The following is a 22,923-nucleotide window of genomic DNA, read 5'->3' on the forward strand; positions in this document are numbered from 1 at the left end:
TTGTGTGCGTCTGAGTAAGCACTTTCTCTATGGGAAATAACATTGTCAAAGAATGATAGTAATTTTGTCAATTAGGGGTTTTTTCTTGTTGGGAATACTTGTTTTTTTTATAAAGAAACTGTTTTTAAGAGGGCGATAATGTAGCAAGGTTTGAAAATTCAGAGATTGAAGGTATAATTATAGGACCTTCCCTTCAGGGGTCACGGTAAACTTGAAAGTCTGGCCAGTTTTGCTACAAATATCTTCAGGTAGTATAAAAACTGTCTTGGTCGTCCTATCAGCTTACAGTACGTTTTTCTGAATCTGTTGGTTTGGGGGTTTTTTTGTTTGTTTCTTTTGGTTTCTGAGGCACAGGAAGTGTGGGGAAACTTTTGTTAAGGGACTATGTGAAACTCATTGTGACAGAGGGCTTTCCTGGGTACAAGTCGAGTAGAAATGTACTTTCTAAAAATACTGCTCAGTATCATTTTACTGCTCCATATGATTTATAAGAATAATAGGTAGAGAATTTTTGACAGAGTCATTCATTGGATCGTATGCTGTTCACATTGGAAATACAAATGAAGAAGAAGAAATAGAAATGGATGTGCGCATGCAATTCCTATGTTGAGGTTATTCGTGAAGGATACAGAAATGGATAGCAGTAAGGAGCTTCTGTAAGTGTAGAGGTAAAAGGAACCCTACTGAAACTGTGACCCTGCAGTCATCTGTAGTCGTCTTTCACAGAAGAAAAAAGTTGCCCTTGTATCATGCTTCTTTTGACATCCTTCACCACCACCAGAAAAAAAGGTAGACCCGTGGTGATTTCTCTATAGTCTGTTTACAGGTTAATCACTAATCAGTGTTTACAGGTTGTATCACTAATTCAGTGCAGATCATGTAACTGGGTGTTCCGCAGAAACAAATGCCTGAGAAAATGTACAAGCTGTTTGGATATAAAGTACCTATGACGGTTGCACTGAAAAAACTTCAGGGAAATCTATTATTTTACCTCCTTTGTTAGGAAAGCATTATTTTCCAGCAAGTTAAGTTGAATTTTGACTTTGTATTTAGTTATAACAGATCATTGCATATAACTTAATTTTTGGGGAAGGGAGTGTACAATATCCAAGTAAGACATGGTTAGCATTCAGAGAAGCTTGGAAGATATGTCAGCGTTTTGGGACTTTAATTGAATCATGCTATAAAGGTTTTCATTTCTTTTGCTCTTCCTGGCAGTGGCTATCAATATTTTATTTCAGGAAAAGACAGTATGTTGGAATGTAGTTTTTACATTGACTTCCACAGAGTAACAGTATAGTGATGGTAGAAATATTTACTGTTTAAATAGGCTATTTGGATTTGTTAGAAACAACGTTTTTTTTCTTTTGGTTGAATATTCAGCTGTTGTGAATTTTGCATGAAGAGTGTCTTTTGTGGGGTTGCTGAACATGTGCAAAGCAAATTAGTAGCCTGTTCTCCTCAGTAGAAGCAGAGGTCCACTTTCCCTTGTGGAATTATTTTTAATTGAAAGCTCATTTTAGAAATGTAGGTGACATTTGGATGAAGGTGGGGATTTAAACCAATAGCATGCATGCATTTAATGTAATTGGTTTAATGACTATAAGCAAAGAACAAAAAACTGGATTTGGATGCTAATCCTGGTGTAACATTTCTCTTCACCCCTTTCCTTTTTTAATAGACAATGATGCAGCCTCTAGAGTTGCTAAAACCTATGTATATACTAAGTTAATACATACGGCTTCTGAACACTTATTATCTGTAATGTTTTGTTAGCATTTTTATCCTAAAAGCAAGACTGAAGAATCTTGGATGATAGGGTCTTTTGCTGTTGAGGGTGAGGGGAAGAGAAACGTTACCTTCAAGTACCATATATACTTATAATTTTCCAGGTATAGAATCTGATTACTGGAGGTTTGCCTTGAATTTTTCCCCTTCCCACTGCTACAGTAGGGAAAATAAATCTGGGGAATCAGGTATCCTCTTGCCCTCTTCCCCACTGCCTCTTTCCTTACAGTCGGGCCCTGTTCTTTTTGAGCACATGGAAGTTGGGGGCAAATTTGAAAACACTGAACTTGAAATAAATATACCTGTAGTAATTCATATTCAGGCAAATTAGTACAAGTACCCATAGACTTGGTTCCTCCAGAGTTGATGCATTTTACCTTTTTTTTTTTTTTTTTTTTTTAAACTGCTGCAAGTTTTAGCACAGGTACTCCATAACCACACTGCTAAGCAGCATTTTTATATCTACTTATATATAGTACAAATTATGTATTAGTCCAGGGGTTTTCAGCCTTATTGAGTCGGTGTACCCCCAGCAGCCAGGAGTCCCCCGGCGGCCAGATGAGTGGGGGTTGTCACCCAGCAGCTGATCAGCCACTGTGGGGCATGGCTGCAGAAATGCCGGCAGTGCGGTGGCGCTCGCTGCAGAGTACTGCCTGAGGTCATCCCAAGTACTCCCAGGGATACACATACCCCTGGTTGAAAACCCCTGCATTAGTCCAAAGCCAAAAGACTCATGATTTACTATATAGTTCATTGGGCTGGGCCCCAGCAGACAGCATTTCGAGTCATGGTGACCCCAGCTTAGCACTTCAGTATGTGTGTGTGTACTCTAGACACCTCCCACAAAGGAGACATATGCTAATTAGCCCCCCACTCATGACTAGAACCAGGAGTTCGTCACAAGTCCTGGAATGCTTCAAAATGTATATAAAGATGGGGTGCAGGGCAACCTTATCTGGCTGCACCTCATGGAAGGCAAGACCACATTCATGCGGCAGGCTGAGAAGGGGGGCGACAGAGGGATTCTGAGTGAACTGCTTGGAGCCCCATTTGGTGATGTTTGCCAGACTGGTGAAGAAACACGATTAATTGGAAATAGGAAAGAAAGGTGCAGCTCAGCTGTGGGAGTGAAGAGGAAGTCTAAACGTATTCAGTGTAGTGGCTTACCATGACTTGCACACTGCACCCCAGCCAGCTGCGGAGCTCAAGGCTCCCCAGCCCCGGGCTGCCTGCTCCACCGTCGCAAGGCACGCTGCACCCTAGCCAGCTGGCGAGTGGCTGGCTGGGACGTGGGGTAGCTCAGTGTGGGGGCTCTGCAGCATGCAGAGATGGGAGACCAGGTAGCTGTGGGCTGCTTGCTCCCCCATCTCCACATGCTGCTTCCCAGCTGGCTGGAGCACAGGTTGCCCACAGTGTGTCCCCACTACCCAGCCACTCTGTAAGGAAGTGAACACTAATATATCCATTAACTTTGTGTACTGAGGGGCACCCAATTTCAAAAGTTGTGGAGGGATGCCTTGAATCCAAAAAATTTGAGAGCCACTGCAGCAGGCAGTTGTGAAAGCTAGACACTGCCTTGTCCTACAATAGCCACACTTTTAAAAGAACAGAGAGCTTGCTTTGTCCTTTGAAAGGGCAGTTGTAGATGTTGACTTAATTCCCCCATTTGTCATAGGGAGTTTAAATGCCTAACCGGATTTTTCGATTTCATTTTGAAGGTCAGGTAGATGGCTAAAGTTAGTATTGCAGTGCCTCATTTGTAGGTGTATACATCTTTAACTGAGTCTAGCCTTTACTTCTGCATCAGTCTCCACTAGCGCAGACTCTTAACACCTCTGTGAAGCCCTGTCGGTGTCAGTGGGGTTGTGCAGAGTGGACACAAGGATCAGGACTCTAAAGAAAATAAATCTTGGCAGTTAACTTGCATGTAATATAACCAGCGGGTTTTTAATTCTATCTATATCTTTACATCTTGAAATAGTGTACTTTTATGATATTTAGTACATACAATCTTTAGAGCAAAATTTATTGGAGACTGTAAAATAAAATGGAATATTGTTGCAATGTATTGATCTTCCATGGAAACATCTTTTAAGTCGAGAAGAAGCTCGTGTCCTCTGAATGTTTTGTTGCTGTAATTTCTATAAATTTATTGTAGATTAACTATAAGGAGGGCATTGACATCCTTGTATTCACAAGCTTAATACTGTGGTTGTTTATATACGTGCTCCGGGAGTGATGGGGATGGGGGCAGGGCTTTACTTAGAGTGGCTCCAAGATCCACTCTAGTTAAAGCACCTGGAGCATCTCGTGTATTAGCATCCCTGCGCTAAAAAATGGTGGTGGGGGCACTTTAACCAAAGCTCGTTGAATGAGCTTTAGCTAAAATGCCCCTGCTGCTATTTTTCAGCAGGGGGACACTGATACACAAGATGCTGGAGTGTGGTAATTACCACTCTCCAACAATCTTGATTTATCAAGTCTGCTCCGATGCACTGTAATTACAGTGTGTTGGAGCAGTCTCGCTGGTTGTGTATGGGTGCCCAATGTGGCTAAATTTATTAACCTGATTTACAAATCAATTTGTAAATAGTCCCAGTGATGTCAGTGGGAGCAGAAGTGGAATAAGGTACCACAGTGTGAACAGAAGCATCTTAACTGGCCAGTAGCAGACTGATTTATGGAAACAGTGCATTTTCTGTCACCATCCCAATTTAACTTTTTCCCCAGTACTGAGATGGGCAGATTATCCTTTTGTAAGTAAACTGTTATTCACTAAGAAATATGCTTTTGTTGTGCCTGATTCTTTTGACCTCTCCATTCTGATTTGTAGGTATGTGTTAACTGGATGGAAAAAAAGGACAGAAAAGGCAGACTACCATATCTGTTTTGAGCTTCCACCCATAAAGCCTCTTGAGCAGACTTATTACACAGGAGCAGTGCATGGATGCTCTAGGGTCAGGGTTTTGTTTGTTGTTATTGTGGGGTTGGGGTTTTTTTTGGGGGGGGGGGGGGGGTCCTCCCTCCACTTTCTCACTGGAAGATTGGATTCCTATTTTAGTTATAGGCATTGGGTTGAAATCCTTCTCCAGTAAAATCTGTCCAGTGTAATGGGTCTTGGGCCATTTCATGGAGGTTTGTTTTCTACTTAAGTGAAGTTTGGATATTTACTTGTGAATTGGGAGTTGAAGTATCAGTAGCAACTGATGCATGGACTGCTTGTGCACTTTCCACTCTCTAGCCGTTGGTCTTAAGATTTACGTTTCTATCAGGCCTAGTGCAGGAGATGACAAGCAAGTGCCTCCCATGTGCATTTAAGTTTTTCACATAGGTGTGTAAAACAATATGGATTTCCTCTGAGGCACAGGAAAGAAGCCTTCAAAGTTTTCTAGGCAGCTGTTCCTTGATCAACAAAGTAACTCAGTGACTTTCTCAGGCATTAGTCAGTCTCTTTGGGTTTGGTTGCTCCAATTTTTTCCCTTTCGCTACTCTGTCCTCAGCTTCCTTTTTGACATTGTAGTCTCACTTGTTGCACATCTTCACTTCCTGTCTAATTTATCTTGATGGTAGAAACTTTAAACCAGACAGTAAAATTCTTAACTACATATTATGTTTTTCTTGATCAAAACAATTCATAAGGCAGCAGTTCTTAATGGCATAGTGTTAATTTTCTCCATGAGTTATCTATCTGTCACACATCATTGTGTAACTTGTGGGTCTATACTGTGCTTGCGGTGCAGAGAATCACTTAATTTAGTCAGTGAAGAATAAAAGGATTGTAGCATCATTAATGCAAGGTAAAGCGGCTTTATGAAAAATAGGTTCAGTCTAATTTAGTTGATACAGTTTTTCAAGAGATTACAAGTTTGTTTTTTTAATACATAGCTTATGTTTAGCAATAGAATAACATAGTTCAACTTTTAAAATCATTTAGCTTTAATGCCACACAATACTCCAATATAGCATGATAGAAAATCAAGGTACTGTAGATGCATTTACAGTGGGGTCCTACAAAGATCCATTTTTTGGTTTCATGCAATTCAATATCTTTTATCAATCATCTGCAAGTAAATATTTCTGGTAAAAATTGCAGGCAGTGTGTCTTGGTGGAATGTTAAATGATGGCAGGTCAGTAATGCAAAATGATCTTGATTGCTTGATTAATTGAAAGAATGTGCTTTTAATGTAGCCAATTGCAAAGTCTTGCAGCTAGGAACAAAGAAATGTAGGTCACATTTACAGGATGGGATAGTGTGTCCTGGAGACGAAATCGGGTCAGAGTAGAGAGCTGAACATAAATTTCCAGGGCAGTGCTGTGACCAGTACTATATTCAGTTTTGGTGTCAACCTTCCAAAAATGAGGTGGAAAAATTGGAAACCGTTCAGACTTGTGGTAAAAAAAAAAAAAAATTGGTTTGAGATCTGAAAAACTTGCTTTAAACTAAAACTTTAGGGGCCACCCACATTTGGGGTTTAAAATCTGTGAAATTGTGGTATCTCAGTCCAAATCTCATTGCTCTGGTTTTAAGAGTCTCAATATATAGCTCAATTTTCAGAATATATTTAGTTTAGAGTAAAATAGGTACTACTTGCTGTTTAAATTGCTTCGCTGACATCCTCATAAAATCTGTATGGGGAAGGTAAATATCCTGCCCCCTTTCCAGATGGAGAAATGTAGACACCATATGGCGTTGCTTCTTCAGAGGTGCTTGGTGATTTCACTGGCAGATTCAGAATCTCATCTTTGCTCACCTGTCTTCCATAATACACAATAGTTAAAATATATGATTTTTTTTAGAGTGAAAAACTGAAAAAAGCATAATTGTTTTGACACTGAAGATTTGCATAACTGAAAAACATCCTAACATTAATATTTTATTGGAGACGGAAGGAAATGTTTGTGGTGAGATGCAAGTTACAATTCCAGTTATTGATCTTTGAACCATGGTATATGTAAAATGCATGAAATGTGTGCAACCACCTAGAAGCCAAGAATAGTTGAATTTGTATAGATGTATATTTTCTGACCAAGAGTTATTGGAATTTATTAATATAGAGAATATAGTACCATAACCTTAAATTGTACTATTTAAGTATATAACCTTGCTTACATTATTCTTTCTATAAATGCCTTGATTTACCTTCCAAGTTGAAAAGCAGTAAAACCTTTAAATATTTTTTCATTTTTAGAAAAGTTGACTAAAATATTACTTGAGAGAGCGAGCGAGCTATATATATATATATATTTATTATTATTATTCTCTAGGTCAGTAACAGATCCGCGAGATGGAAAGAGAGTTGCACTCAAAAAGATGCCCAACGTCTTCCAAAATCTGGTCTCTTGCAAAAGGGTCTTCCGGGAATTGAAGATGTTGTGTTTTTTTAAGCATGACAATGTAAGTAAAGCTTAAATTAGTGAAATGCCTGTATGCTAGTGTTGGTGATGACAAGATTTTGAAGACTGAGCCCATCAGCTTAAATGCTTGGCTTTGGAATCTATTGATAACTTGCACCCAGTCTCCCCTTGTGATCTGAACTGAGAAATGTGGTGAAATTTCAGCCTAAATTTCCTTTATTTCGTTGTCATCTGTCCTGTCCCTCTGCTCCCTATTCTTTTATTTCCATGTCTTCATCTGAAGGCTTCAGGTTCTAAACATTATTTTATTGTTTGTGGTCAAATGCCGAATTCAGATCAGTGGTTGTAGTACTGATTTGCTGACATTTTTTTTGCTTTTCTGTCTTAAGTGAATATTGTACTTACAGTTATTTACACAGATTTTATGAAATTAAGGGTCTTGTTTCTAATATGTGGTGATGCAACATTGGAGTTATGTTTTGAGTGCTGTCTGGTTCTGATTCTACTATCTCTGCATGTTTTCATTTCTGAGAACAATATTCAATTGTTTAAAAAAATTTAAAGCATCTTCCTTTGTGAATATGGAGGAAAAGTCATGCAGATCCAAGGAAGCCTTAAATCTTTTTTTTTTCGTAGATGCAAGATGAGTTTTAGGGAATCCATGGATTTGTTTGGCAAGCAATGTCTCTTCTCTTAGTTTATTTCATTCCAATTAATTTGATTTGTCCAGTCCTCTTCCAATCCAGCATGGTAAAGGATAGCATTAACGTAAAGCTCAGTAACAGTTGCAGTAATCTGGTGAAATTAAAAAAAAAACCAAAACAAAACAAAATCTATCTCTATACAGTCTTTCTGTGACATACTTATAGATTCTATTGAAGTATGTCTATGAATTATGTAGAAGCATAAACGGAGGAATCAGTTGGGGAAAATGTCTTAAAAGCTGTTTGTATGAGAATGAGTAGTTAGTTTCTTGGTTCATGCAGTAGGAACATGACTGGAGTGGGTGAAGAGGCTCTCTGAATTCAAGTTGAGCACTCTGTATACAAGTGGGAGCAGTCCAGGTTGTATTCATGGTTTCTGTTCTGCCAGAGATGCCTGTTTTGTGTTGTGTTTCTTTGCTTTGTTCAGGCCTTAATCAGAGCAAAAAGGCAATCTAAAACCGGGGGGGGGGGGGGGGAGAAACACAAACAAGTTTTATAGGCCTTAATCAGAGAAAAAAGGAAAGTAAAAACCGGGGGGGGGGGGGAGAGAAAAAGCAAACAGATCTTAGGAAATAAGCCAGACAGCAGCTTATTAAAGTACTTCAGCAGCTGCAACTTTCCAGAAGTGACCCGCAAATCACGACTGAACCCTCCTACAAAACAGTGCTCCAAGGTAGTATAGGCACAGTTTACAGGCAAACACTTGCAAACTGTTTCTGATGCCTTAACACCGATTCATAGGAGAGTTCTGGTGATTTGCCTGCTTTTCTGAAGTTCATACAGGACACAGATTGTTTGTGCACATAAAGTTGGTAACAGAAGCAAATTTCCCCCCCCCCCGTGATAAAAATGCTATGTAGAACTTGATTCCAAGAGAAAAGTCCCTTTAGTGTGCCTTTTATTCAAGATTGTCACTGAGGTGATATGTTAATCTAGTGCTCTGCAAGGACTTTATTATGGGATAACTTTTATTAGGGAGGAAGAAATTATAAACTGTTCTTGTAAGTGATCTGAACTGGAGCCTGATAATGTATTTTACTGTATTCTCTGCTACTGTTTTCTCAAACTCGTGCAGCACATGCAACACTTAAGTGTACTCTTGGTCCAGAAGGTGAACAACCAGCTATAATTGCCTTTATGGAAAAGGAGTCAAATGTTAGGGGTGGAGTTGAAGATGATTGGCAGGAAAGAACCAGATAAATTATGTTTGCCCATTACTGTATTTATCAAGCAGGCTTAATACATCTTCAGAAGATTTTCTTATTGTATTTTACAATTGAAACACAGCCCAAGTTTGTTTTTGTTTTTTTTTAAATCTTAAGCTTTCATATTAGGAGTGTGGCACCTGGGAAAAGTGGCTGGATTTTTGTCTGTATAACACGTTTACCTTTGAAAGCAACTGAGTGCTTGATACTTTTGAAACTTGTAACTATTTATTCAGGTGCCTAATTGTAAATTCAGGATCTGGAGTGAAGACACTCATTTTCAGAATACTGATCCCTGCATGCCATGCCCTAACTTTCCTCTCTTTGCTGAAAGACCTTGACCTGAACTTTGAAAGATGCAATAAAACGCTGCACGTGATGGTGATCTGAAATGAATTTCTACCTAAAGGATGACTGGATACTGTTTTTAAACTGTCTAGGACTTACGTCCTTTAGGCTATTCTCATGGGGAAGGAAAGGCACAATTCAAATTGCAGCTTATGTGACATAACTTCAGCTTTTCCAAGAAGGTTCTGCGGCAAAGAGAGGGAGTGAAGACCTCGCATAGAAAAGCAGAATAAACAGTATTTTTGACAGTCTTCCTGAATCATAGAGGCAAAGCAGGTCTGTATGCTTTTGCTTTGCAGTCTACTATTAAGGATTTAGTTGTTTGAAAGAATTGCATACATGTTTCCTGGAAAGTGACTGGCTGAAATTCTTGTTTGCTCGTATTTTGAGGCTTTGCTATGCTTATTCAGGGTATGATTTGTGTGACCGGTTATAGCAAATGAAGCCTAATTGCCATTTAACTCTAGTAACACACATGCAACTACCACTGAATTAAGCTTCTTTCATAATAGAGGATTATTCAGATAGGGACTTTAATCTAGGAACAGAATTGCTACGTTTAAAAAAGTAACACCTACACAACCAGATTTTAACACACACATGCCAGTCTGGGAGAAGAACTCATATAGTAGGAAACATTATCCTGTCTTTTAAAGTTCTTTTTATTTTGGACTGTGTGTGGTTGTTGAAGGTTTGAGATGTACCGTTCTTTTTCATACTTGATGCTGTTGCTCCAGAAGTGTTTGTCACTGCAGGCAGGATGTTGTTCAGATGCAGGATCTTGCAGAGAGTTTGTTTAGCATCTAACTTCTAAACTGTTTCTTTATGAGTAAAGTACACATCAATGTGTATAATGTTTATTTTACGCAAATACACTTCTTGATCCCTGATCTTGACTGTAGTTGCTTGTTTTATAAATATTTACTACCTTATGAAATATAGAAGGAGGATGTTTTGTGATTTTCCTTGTAGTCATTTTGCCTTGCCTTTTGAGTGATAGGAGATGAAAAGTGAACATTTGAAAAAAGACCCTTCTGTTGGGTGAAACGCAGTGCAAGCCAACTTCCACACTGGCTGACCCCCTGTACAGCCTTGCTGAAGTCAGTGGAGGTTGCCTAGCATTCAGGGCAAAATTTTGTCTAGTGTTTTGTGTGTCGACAGGTTACATTTGACACTTGTCACATTGCCATGCAATGTAACGTGCAGTGATGTCAACTTAATTAACATTTAAAAGCCAGCTGTTCTTGTTTCTCTTTTTATAGAGATTTTATCCAGATTGAAAAGTCAGTCTGATCTTGGGTTGTGAAGCAGAGTAAGGCTAAAGTGTACCCATTAAATGAATTTTACATGTACAATTAAACAATTAGCTGATAGAGGTCTTCTACGGAGGTATTTTAAAGTGTTAACAAGCCAACTACACCACATGCAAACAGTACTATGTTATGGGACCAATCAAAGTTAAACAACAAAAGATAAAGGTTATGGACAAATTAAATGTTTAAATTGGTGTAAAAAAAAAAAAAAGGAAAAGAAAAATGTAGTGGACAGACAATCCAATCCCCTCAACTGGGGTAAGTTCATACAGTCTAGGAGAGAATTACCTCTGAAAATGTTGGGGTTAAGAGTACTGCCAAGATAAGTAATGCTGGGTTGGGTTTTGTCTATCCACTTCTATTCCAGGGTAGCAGCCTTCTATGTATAGAAGGTGGATATAAATTACAGGGGGCTATGTGAATGTTTTCTGGCACTGCAAATTAATCCAACAGTTAAAAACTTTGTTCTGTTTTGTAAACTCCTCCATTGAAAGGGCACCAGATACCATTAATGATAAGGAAAGGGATAAACTATAACCTGAACCTGTCTGCATAATAATTTGTGTTTGTTTTGCTATCCAGTAAAATTGTCTTGTCCATTGTTTCTTAGGTACTCTCTGCCCTCGACATACTCCAGCCTCCGCACATAGACTACTTTGAAGAAATGTATCCTAAACATAAAATAAGCAATCTTAGTTGAGGTATGCTTCCTTTTTTAGCTTGTAAAATACAAGCATTTGGTTTTAATATTTGCCCTCTTTGAGGGGAACTGAAAAGACTTCGAACCAATCACTATATCTCTTTGTGAATACATACATCTTTTGACATTAGTGGGGTTATTCATGTCTGAGAAGTTTGTTAATGTTATTGTGTAAATGTACAGGTTAAGAATTGAATATGGAGCTTTGAATGCACTAGTTCCAGTAGGTTCAGATTGTTGTACTGTGCATCAGCAGGCACCAGTTTCTTTCCCCCAAAATATTGCCCTGAACAACTATATCCAGGAATTTTGTATTGAGCAGCGTTAATTAGGTATCACTCTGAAACCACTCCTAAACTGCCTACTGTCCAGTGTTTTGTGATTATGGCATACACCAGAAAACAAGAAATTCCAGGATACTCGTGGACAATTGATGGGGTGTGGCATCTCTAATTCTGCCTCTGGCTCCAACTAGAAAATGGATGTCAGCTGAACTCAACAGCAAAACTAGCAGTGGATGACTAGAGCCCCAGGTGCTGATTTTAAGAGGTGTGAGATTGGTAACTGTTGCTGCAGTTTAAGGGGCTGAAACCACTTGATGTGCCTCTGCCCGAACTTAGTTTTTTTAATAGAAAGAAGCATGCAGTGTCTCATGGATAACATTCACAAGAAACGAGTGCTTTAACAGAGAGCCTAATATGAGGTTATTTCTCAGATCATTGTTTTTTTTTATCATAATTTTGATTCATTTCAGTCAAGTGACATATTTATGAACAAAGGTATCCGTTTCCTTCTATGTATGATTATTTTCATTTTGTTCTTTGGCAGCATAGAATTTGCATTCTTTTTATGCTTGCTGTGGTTTGAGCTCTTACTTGCTTTAATAGCAAAATGAATTATATGAAATAGCTACAGATTTTTTTTAGCACTCTGTATCTAAAATCTTTTTGTAATGTCATCACAATATTAAGTCCTCACACTGATAATACAAAAAGTACATCGGCATGTTTTGATTCTAGTGTCAGAACCAAAGATACTGATTTAAAACAATAGTTTTCTTTCTTTTAGCAGAGACTTTACTAGCTTGTAGATCAGGAGATCCTAATAAAGACGGCTTAAACCAATCTCACTATTCTGTTACTATTTTTAGTGTCCTTTTAAACATCCTAAAAATGAGTTTGTGTCAAATATCTTTTTGGATCTTCAGGATAGTGATATCTTAGTAGATAAATGAACCAAATAAACATAAAATGAGGTTATTTAGTTACAGCTGTATGTTGTATTGGAAAGTTATTCATTAAACATCAGCCACAGAAAGGAATCTAAAGTAAACTACAAAAAAAATTGAGACTTTTTAAGAAAATGAGTAAATAATTTCTTTGGGTGTACTTAAAGGAAAGGGGTATTTTAAAGATGATCACTTGATAATGTGAAGGTACTATAAAACATAAATGTACTATCCTATTAAGGAAGCAGTATCTGCTATGAAGTAGAGGTTCCTTAAGGGTACTAAGCTAAAGAAGGATATATATTTGGGATTTTTCCATGCTGGAATGGATGTCTTTTTCCCATTTTTTTTTTTCATGGTGCTTGTAGTTTAGGATTATCCAAATAGTTTTACTTAACATTGTTCATTTAAACATGTCTTAAAGAACAGTATCATGACAGACATCGGGATAAAGCCTTTGTAATTTTATTTAAATGTGTAAAAGAGAGAGAGGAAACAAATTTCTTCTTAACAGATCAGGATCCAAGTTCAGCCTTCTGTGTACCGCAAATAGGTACTGTTACAAGTAGTTTTATTATTTGAATTTATAGTAAAGAAAGCATAGGCTGGAATTTGTTGAGTTAAACAAATTCTTTAATAAATCCCAGTTTGTTAAATGTTTATGTGCAACCTAAGAGACTGGGTATATATCAGTAGTCAAATATTATACTTGTTGAGCTTTAATGCAACAAATCATTCTTATGTGCAAGCTATATTAACAGTCTTTAATCAAAAGCTTTTCTGTTCTGAGCACTGAAGGAATCTCTACTTGCCTTGGAGGTCCCATTTAACATCCTACTGAAACCATCTTTATTTTCATATAGTGAAAAAGCAGAGCACAGCTCTACGGCTGGATTTTATTAATAGCTGTGTGTATAAGGAGAACTTGGTAAATTTTCTACCTATTCTTGTTGCCTTTTCATTCCCTCTGTTCACTGAAGGACTCTATTGATCCTTGGATAAATAAGTCTTAGCTACAATCTTGTTAAATTCCAGTTGTTATAGTTGTATAAAGACCACCACGTTCCTGTGTGGTTATTTCTCCAGAATTGTATGCTCCGAGTTCTTTTGATCTTGCTACACTTTTAAAATTTGAACTCAGTGATAGGAATGCAAGGAAATTTATATAAATTCTCTTAACATGTGCAAAGCATAGGAAGACCATATTAAACTTTTGTTCTTAAAGTTAGTATGAAAAATTTTAAATTGTGTTTTGGTGGGGAATATCTTTAGACTTTTAAATATATAGGTGTATGCTTTATATATTCTCTGGTAACAAATATAACTACAAATAGCTTTGTGTGCCATGGTTTTTATATACCATTGTATGCAGTTTTCCCCATTGCTCTGCATCCTCAAAAGCTTGAAAATTTATATCCGAGCTGGCCCTTTCTTCTTGGCATAATAACATTTTCATCCATTGCTTGCTTTTAAAGGTACACAATCCAATATAAATCTAATTGTGTTGTTATTTTACCTCGGCATTTGCTGAAAGCATAATGGAAGGGGATGTTAATTTTTTTTAATAGAGTTTGGTATTGTCTTTAGTTTCCTCCTTGCCAGCAGAAAGATGTAGCAGAGGCAACCTCTTTTTTCCCCCCAAATATTTCCCAAAAGATTTTATGTATGCTTGCTTTTTATTCTGTGTCTGTGTATTTTTACAGGTGTTAATCCAGCAGAAATTCTCATTGTTCCCCAGATCTTAAGCATGGTCTTTCAGCTGCTTCTGGAGGCAGAGACAAACCTGTTGACATTCGCTGAAAAGCCACAGTGGTGGTCTCCCTCCAGAGCTGCAAAGAGATCCTTCTAACTAAGTACAAGCTTAAAAATTAATGTCCCGTGTTGCACTGGAATTCTGAAATCTCTTTGGCGTTGCTTTACCGTATTCACAAAACACAGAAATGCTAGGAAGTAATGCAGTATACTTTTGAATGCCACATCAGATCAATTCCAAAACTCCAAGGAACGTTCAGGCCTTCAGTAGCCAGAACCTTTAATTCATTTTGGGGAAAATCAGGAAGCCCAAAAGGTAGAAAAATGACAGGCACATCGAGCCACTGCCATTTGTTCAGCAGTCACAGCTTCCAGCATCTCTGCAGTTGTCCCTGGATCAAACAACTGGTTCATGACACTCATTAACACTTTCCTGTATAATAGTATCCCTGCTCATTCCCCTTATGGCTTAACACGTGGAAATCCTGAATGACTGATTTCCCTGACAAATAATAGTGGTGGGATGGGAGGGGGAATAGGGAGATGACAGTACACAGTCCCTGCTATTTGTGGATAGAACTGGTTGGAGCATTTTTAAATTCTTGGGAGCAGGGAAGTGGAAGAATATGGGGAATTGCCACCGAAATGGTAGCTGTGGGATTTCCCAGAAACATGTGATTCTCCCCCCCCCCCCCCCCCCTTTTTTTTTTTTTTTTTCCAGCCAGCGCTACTATAAATCTCAGATACACTGAGAAGTTGCAGTAGCTTTCCCATTGTGTAAAGAAGGATTATTTTGCTGCAGGGAGCCAAGTGGCAAAGGAATGCAGTAGGTGAGAAGAGGGGAGAAAGCCTGGTTGCATCTCCTGGATCCCCAAGAGCAGTGAGGAGAAAAGGGGAAATTAAACCTATTCTTGGACTAACAGATGGACCCCACATCAGGGAACAGACCTGCCACAAAGATCTGCCTCTTCAGTTCCTTAAGCCCCAGTTAACAAATGGTAGGAGCAAGGGTCTGCTTTTCATGCAAAACAGGAATCTCGTGCCAAACTGTCATGAGATGGGCCACATGTGGCATTAACTGAAGCTCCCAACCCAGCTGCAGCATTGTTAGCGGGTTGGATTTGACCCTAATATAGGAGTAGAAAGTGCATTTCTTGCAAAATGCTGTTTTTATGTTGGTTTTATAGATTATGTATATTTTTGGAAGGGAAATATTTAGACAAATGTCTGCCTAAGGCAGGTGATGAAGAAAAGAGGATTTCTGTATTGTATTCAGTGTATGTGCCTGTAGGGCACTGTAGCGGAGGAAAAAGTCAGCTGCATGGAAGTAATAACAAATTCCATGGAGACCATAGCATCTTCTTGCTTTTGTGTTTTCACACCATTGAATCTAATTTGTCAACCAGTAGTGGCACAGTATTCAACAGTGATTGTGAAGGACTTAATTTGCCTCTCCTTCCTTTTTTTCCCTCTCCTCATACCCTAACTACAACTTCTAATTATTTGAGAGTTTAAGCTTAGGTATGAATCAAAGTCCATTTACTTTATTAAAATTACATCTGTATGCTTATTGGGAGATGTCAAGGTCAGTGGATGAGATGCAAAAGACACATTATAAAGAGAATTTGGGTTCTATTCCTGGCTTTGTTACCAGTTTGGAATGTACTCTTGGGCAAGACGCTTGTGATAATGTGTTTTAGAGTCCTAATTGCCATCATAGCAATTCTCATTTGATTGCAATAAATAGACCATCAGCAGACATAAAATTACAGTGTTCCTATTTACTTAATGTATAACGATTTGAGATATAAGAATCAAAAGCAGACGTGCCAGCAGTTATTTTTTTTTAATATCTTAAATATTTGGAAAAGACTACAGAATGCTAACAGCGCTTTAGCTGCACCAACCAAACAAGTGTATTTTCCCATCAGTCCTGCTGTTATAATGTCCAACTGAACAAGCTATAAATTCACATCACAGTCGACATTCAGTTATTCCTCAAATTACATAGCAGTCTTGTTTATTTTACCAGAGCTATTTTCAGTTTGAACACTGCCCCCCCCCCACTTGATCTTTGTTCCAAAGACTTTCCAATTCTGGGAGATATAATATTTGGCTTGCACATATTCAAAGGCTGGATGTATTGCCTGAAAGCATTAGATCTTTATTTTTAAAAGACCTTCTATAGGAGGTGTAAATAATTTAATTTATTTGTACTTGTACTTTACATTTATATAAAAATTAGAACTAGACCTACAATTAATTGGCAATTTCATATCAAAGGAGGAACCAAATACATCCAAATTGTTAACAAAGCTGTCATAGAGAAATCATGAATAGTATAACTTCTTAATGGTTTTAATGTGTTGCATGGCTGAAATGTATTTTGTGAGTGAGGTTTTGGTGGCTTCTTGCTCCATTTCAAATGAAGGTCTGTTTTAAGGTAGCTTGAGTCCTTCTAAAGAAGTAACATTGAGTACAGCCCGATCAGGACCCTAGCAGTAGCCTGAGAGTCTGCTCAGTTGACCAGAGGCTACACTTTCTTCCTGGGTGGCATCTTCAGACTGTGCTCTCCTGTGTTGTTTGTTATCTTTTTGGGAAAAAAAGCAAACTTTGAAGATAAAACCAAAAGTAGAATCTATTGAGACACCTATAACTTAGCATGTTCAAGCATATGTCTGATAATCATGCCGCTGGTTGGGGTTTTTTTGGTTTGTTTTTTATAGCTTTAATCTTGTTCTATTTCCAGTCCTATCTGCATCATTTTGTTGTAAATTATCAGATGAACTGAGACAAAGTACACAACCAGATTCTGTTGGCAGCTAGGAGAGTGCATGATAGTGCAATGTCTACAGTTAGCTTACATCCGTAATACTGCTGCCAACACCTTCCAGAAGTTTAAGTGCATGTCATGTATAGATGCAAATATATCTTGTATTTGGGGAGATCTGCGTTTCTAATATTTATACAAAACTTAGTTTCTTTGCAATATCATGTAATCTCTTGAGTGTTTAAAATCAGGTAGACTAATCACTTTCTGCAATATGACCCTGCATGCATAGGTGTGGTCAAGCTGAAACTGCTGTAATCAGCATCCTGCCGTTGGTCATCACATATTCTTTTTATCCAGCGGGAACTCTGTTGTATTAGGTACGAGCCTTCAGTTGAGCTGTTTGGAGTTTAGTTATATCTGTTTTGTGTGCCCAATTTGTGAAGAAGACTAGCAGCATCCTGGGCTGCATTAGTAGGAGTGTATCAGCAGATCCAGGCAAGTAATTATTCCCCTCTATTCAGCACTGGTGAGGCTACATCGGGAGTACTGTGTCCAGTTTTGGGCCCCCCACTGTGGAAAGGATGTAGACAAATTGGAGAGAGTCTAGCAAAGGGCAACAAGAAGGGTTAGAGGGCTGGGGAGTATGACTTGTGAGGAGAGGCTGAGGGATCTGGGCTTATTTAATCTACAGAAGAGAAGACTGAGAGGGGATTTAATAGCAGCCTTCAACTCCCTGCAGGGGGGTTGCAAAGAGGATGGAGCTGGACTGGTCTCAGTGGTGGAAGATGACAGAACAAGAAGGAACGGTCTCAAGTTCCAGCAGGGGAAGTTTAGATTGGATATTAGAAAAAACCTTCTTAGCCATGGTTTTTATATAGTCAGGCACTGGAACGTGCTGCCCAGAGAGGTGGTGGCATCTCCATCCTTGGAGGTTTTTAAGACCCAGGTAACTAAAGCCTTGGCTGGGATGATCTAGTTGGGGCAGGCCCTACTTTGAGCAGAGAAGTTGGAAGACGTCTTAAGGTCCCTTCTAACCCTCGTTTTCTGTGATTCTGCTGGGTTTTGGAAGGCTGCTTTCACTGGTAGATGTGCCCCAGTTATTCTGTTTCTGAGCAGTTTTTTGCTGGCTTTTTCTTTTAAAGCAGCTGAAAATTGTCAGGCTTATATATTTAAGCGAACTTTGCTTTACTTGGGAATATTTCTTTTTTTTGTATCTTACTATATTGATTGCTGCAGAAAAACATGAACATTTTTCAAGGTCAGCGATTCTGATCAAAGTGCATTCAGCTTTTTTTCTGATTGATAGTCATGCCAAGTTATTGGTTGAAAATATAGGATATACTTACTGCTGGCTCTTTCATATGAACAATAGATAGTGCTCCCATTATTGTGCTTGGCTATTTCTTTCATGTGGACAGCAGCCTCTGAGACAAATAAGCTTCATAAATTGGATTTCAGTTATCTGCACTAGTTAAATGCCCTCATTTTATTACAAGTCATATGAGTTATAAATCAGATCTAGGTTAAGGATTCCTTTCTCTGTGGGACTATACTATCAAGGCTGTTTAAATTGGATAAGCATATTTTATATATAGATGTTACTAAATTACATATGTAAAAGAACAGGCATTTATTTTTCATAGTTAAATATAATTGATTTTAAGGACATTTTGACAAGTATGTTTCACGCGCTGCTCTAATTTCAGTTTCTTGAAATTTGTATTGAATCATTTGTCTGAAACCTGTCTTGTGATGCTTTCACTCCTTTCCACTGAAGTGATGGTGCTACACATGCAGTAAGTGGCATACTTAATTAAAACACGTTACATTCCATGTGACTGTTCATATTTCTTCTTAAAAATATAATTCTGGCTTTAGTTTTTAGTTGATTTAGTACACATACAAACTGATGTTTTGAATGGTGGTTCTTTAACAAAATCCAGTTGACTAACGAATTAACTTTTTTGGAGATGGGGTGCTTAGAAAGTTCTTTTTTTTTTTTTTAACCCCTTTGTTCTCGGAATAAATTTCCTGATGCACATCATTATAACAATCGTAAACCTAGGGCGTGTGAATTGTTTAAAAGAATTTATGTATTAATTTTTTAAAGCCCATGCTGACTCTTTTTTTTGTCTTTTACTGCTTCTTTCATTCTAAACTGGACTTGACTGAAGTTGTTCGGTTCTAACAATTTGTTTAAGTAAATGAAGAGATATAGTAGCTGTTGTTCATGCAGTAGAAATCTGGGGAGGAAAGACCTGCATTTCTACAGAAATAGGGGGAAAAGATAAAACTGTCACAAGTTCAGAAATACCAGCAAGCAGTGGAACTTTGTAATAACATCTCCTTTCCCCTGGGTCACCATTTCAGATGGTAACCATTTGGTTATTGCTAATAAACTGATTTGAACCAACAACAGAAGTGTTTCATACCGACAGCTGCTTAATTGTCAATTAGTCAGTGGGTGTTGCGACCCTTTTCCCCCAGGAAAGACCTCTAGCAAAAGCAAGGATGATAAGACCTGGCTTTCTGAAGTATTGCTGAAATTAAAAAAAAAAAAAAAAAGAAAAATATAGAAATACCCTCCTAATTCTTCCAGCATTCAGCTTTGAGCCTGCTTTTATACAGTTAAAAGATAATTCAGTTAATTATCTTTGCAGGTCACCATTTAAAAAAAGAAAGAAAAAAAAACTTAATCAATTTTTCAGTTTTAGTCTCAGTAAGAGAGAGAGAGATTGATTTTTTTTTTTTTTTAAATAGGTGGGGGAGGAGCAGATTTTAGAACAAATTGGGTAAATATTGCTATGTGCAGTAGCAGTACATCTTGTGGATGAACATGGTTTCTTGACTATGAAGTTTAATGTGCAGGTGCCATGTAGTGTGTTTGCTAGCTGCATGCTATATTCCACTTGCCAAGGAAATGTAGGATGCAGAGCACAGAAGCTTTTCTGGGAAGATGTGTTGGCTAAGGCAATTCAAGCAAATATTTTGCATTTGGATAATCATTCTCAGCTTCATCTGGGAAGTGAATTTAAAACCAGAGAACCTGCTTCAAACCTTCACTCTGTAGGAGTGAATAAATGCCCAGGTAGTAAGTTTGACTTAAAATATTCAGTGTGTGTTAGTCTCTCCCTTCTGAAAACTGAAGAGGATGCCTATACAGAATTAAAGATAAAATGTGTGAGTTGTAATAGATTCCTTTTTAATTATTTTATGGTAAATCTGTGTGGATGCTTATTTTGAACTGAGTGTCTATTTCAGTATAACTATATTTCCATTTAAGATATAATTCAGTAATATAATTATAGTGAAATAGAGCACGTCTAGTTTAAAAATAAATATTTACACTCTGACTTGCCTGAAATAATTAAAGGTATGAATAACTGTTAATGTATTTACTATTTTAATCTGAATTTAAATAACTTAAGTCATAAGGTTGGGTGTGGGAAAAGTAAGAGTAGTTTTGTTTCAGGATTTGGCCAGAGAGACATCTTGTTACTAAGGTGATCATTTTGATGACTTTGGTTTTTTTTGGTGGAGGTATATTGATTTTTTTTGTTTTTAAACCATGAGATATGCTCAAACTGTTAATTTATGTTAATGACTAAGAGTACCATTTTTGAATGATTAAAACTTGCAAATTAGTAAGTAAACATATAAAACAGTAAGGATGTTGTGCCTCATATGTACTTTAATTGAAGCTATACTTTTCCAATCTAATATTTCATGGTACTGATATTTTATTGTGTGTGTGTGTGTGTGTGTGTGTATGTGTATATGTGTGTGTGTATGTGTATATGTGTATGTGTATATATATGTATATATGCGTGTGTATGCACGCACGCACACATATATATACACACACACATACGGGGTGTGTGTGCACACACAGAGTAATGAGATTTCCCAACAGTACTTTAGGTAAAATGTGACTCAGAAGTGAAGTCATGTAATAATAATAGGGCGTCGTTGTTACTGTGTCATTGTTTAGTACTTCCTTTTGGTACCTTTTGGAAGTACTAAATGATGACGCAGTAACAGCCCATACTGCACCATACTGGCTGCGCACAGTTCTTGTTAGCTGTTACATCGTCGTAGCAGCATGCTGTAATGAGGGAGTGCATTGCTATGGCGACATAGCTGTGGCATTGTGGGTTTTGCCCATTGATGCTATGTTGCTGTTTTGCATTGCTACAGCGACAGTGTCACATGTAGACGTGCCCAGTGTGGATCAGTAACATGCAGTTTTGCAAGTTCTTAGCTAAGCTGTGAAGTTTTTACAAATGTTGAGAATGAGTTGGAAATTCAGAATGAACTAAATGGGTAACAAAGAGGTTTTTGCATTTTAAATTCTGTTAGGAAATTTGTTTTCTTACGTAATTATAACAGCATCATTTTACTTAGTCAAATATGAAGACATCATTAGGGAAAGTCTGAGAGATGTACCAATCTGTATTTTTATAGACATACTAGCACAGAAAATACTTTCCTAATATTACTGTGTTCTTTCCTTGTTGTAACATGTCTACAGGGATAGCAAATTATATCTTGTTCTTGTGTTTGCTCAACAGTTCCTTCCAGCGCAGATTTCTGAGAAATGATGCTTGGGCTTCCTTGCTAAATTTACCTGTATGCCTTGCATACTTTTCAAAGCTATTGACTGGGAAACTTGGCAGGGCTTTTGAAGTACCTTTGCCAAGATCTGCAGGTGTTTTTTGCATAAATTTCCAGCTTTGGAAAGCAGACTTTGTTACATTGCTCTACTTTCCACAGTCTCAACCCCCAGCAGAACACTAATCCTGGTTCACCCGCACTAACAATTTGTCTTACGCGGATATAGAAGCTATTTTTGGATTTTCAAAACTAATCCACCTCTGAGCTGGAGTTGCTGGCATACTCCCATCACCATAGGCATAGAAGCAGTATACAAAAAGCTGTTGGCATGAATTGAACCCCTGATTCTCAGCATTGATTTTGGTTGTGTGATATATGCCTCAAGTCATAGCCAGTTGTTAAGGTGGCCTATTACCCATTTATAAAATGTGTCATTTACAACTATGCGTAGGTGCCAGTCAGTTTTCTTGCTAGGCCTGCCAAAAAATGCATTTTGTCACATCTTTTAATTCTTGTGAACATGGTTGCATATTGACAATAACTTCATTTTGTGTTACTTTATTTTAAAAGCTTAGAAGAATGTTGCCGGGCATGTCACAGGAATAAAACCGAAACAACGCATATAGATAAAAATAATATAAAATTCTTGTGCTAATACGGAATATTGCTAGAACTAGAAATCAAGGAATAAAATATACAACCTCATGGAAAGTAGGGGATTTGTTCTATGGAGTAAATTTAAAAATAACAAAATTAAATATTTAATCTTAGGCAGTGGCATAACAAGCAGAGGTGACACCCGGGGTTAGGGGAGGGAGGCACCTAGGTCTGAGAGAGGGGGTTCAGTTTTGAGACTGCTGGGGAGAGTGACGGGAAGACCATGTGGGTTCTGAGATGGGAGGTGTGCATGAGTCTGAGAGTTTGGGCACCCATGTCGGGAACTCCTAAATGGTCCCCGACTGAGCTGCTGCCGCCACTGTCACCACTGTGCGCTCTGCCAGCCCTGGCTTTTGGCTCTTAAAGCAGAAGCAGCAGAGACAGTTTTGGAGTTCCCAGCACAGGTCTGCTGCTCGGGTGTGAACTCAGCAGGGGTAGGGGAGCAGTTCTGGCACCTCTTCTTCCCCCCCCCCCCCCCCCTTTAC

General features: G+C 38.1%; 1 protein-coding gene across 1 annotated transcript in view; it reads left to right on the forward strand.

The window, feature by feature from the left end:
* Window positions 1–22,923, forward strand: part of NLK (nemo like kinase) — a 113,267-nt gene that overhangs the window by 53,596 nt on the left and 36,748 nt on the right. The window contains 2 exon segments of the mRNA XM_006016096.3: window positions 7,055–7,184; window positions 11,325–11,380. Coding sequence (XP_006016158.1) covers window positions 7,055–7,184; window positions 11,325–11,380 — 186 coding nt within the window.

This window comes from Alligator sinensis, unplaced genomic scaffold (assembly GCF_000455745.1).
Source record: "Alligator sinensis unplaced genomic scaffold, ASM45574v1 scaffold118_1, whole genome shotgun sequence".
NCBI lineage: Eukaryota > Metazoa > Chordata > Crocodylia > Alligatoridae > Alligator > Alligator sinensis.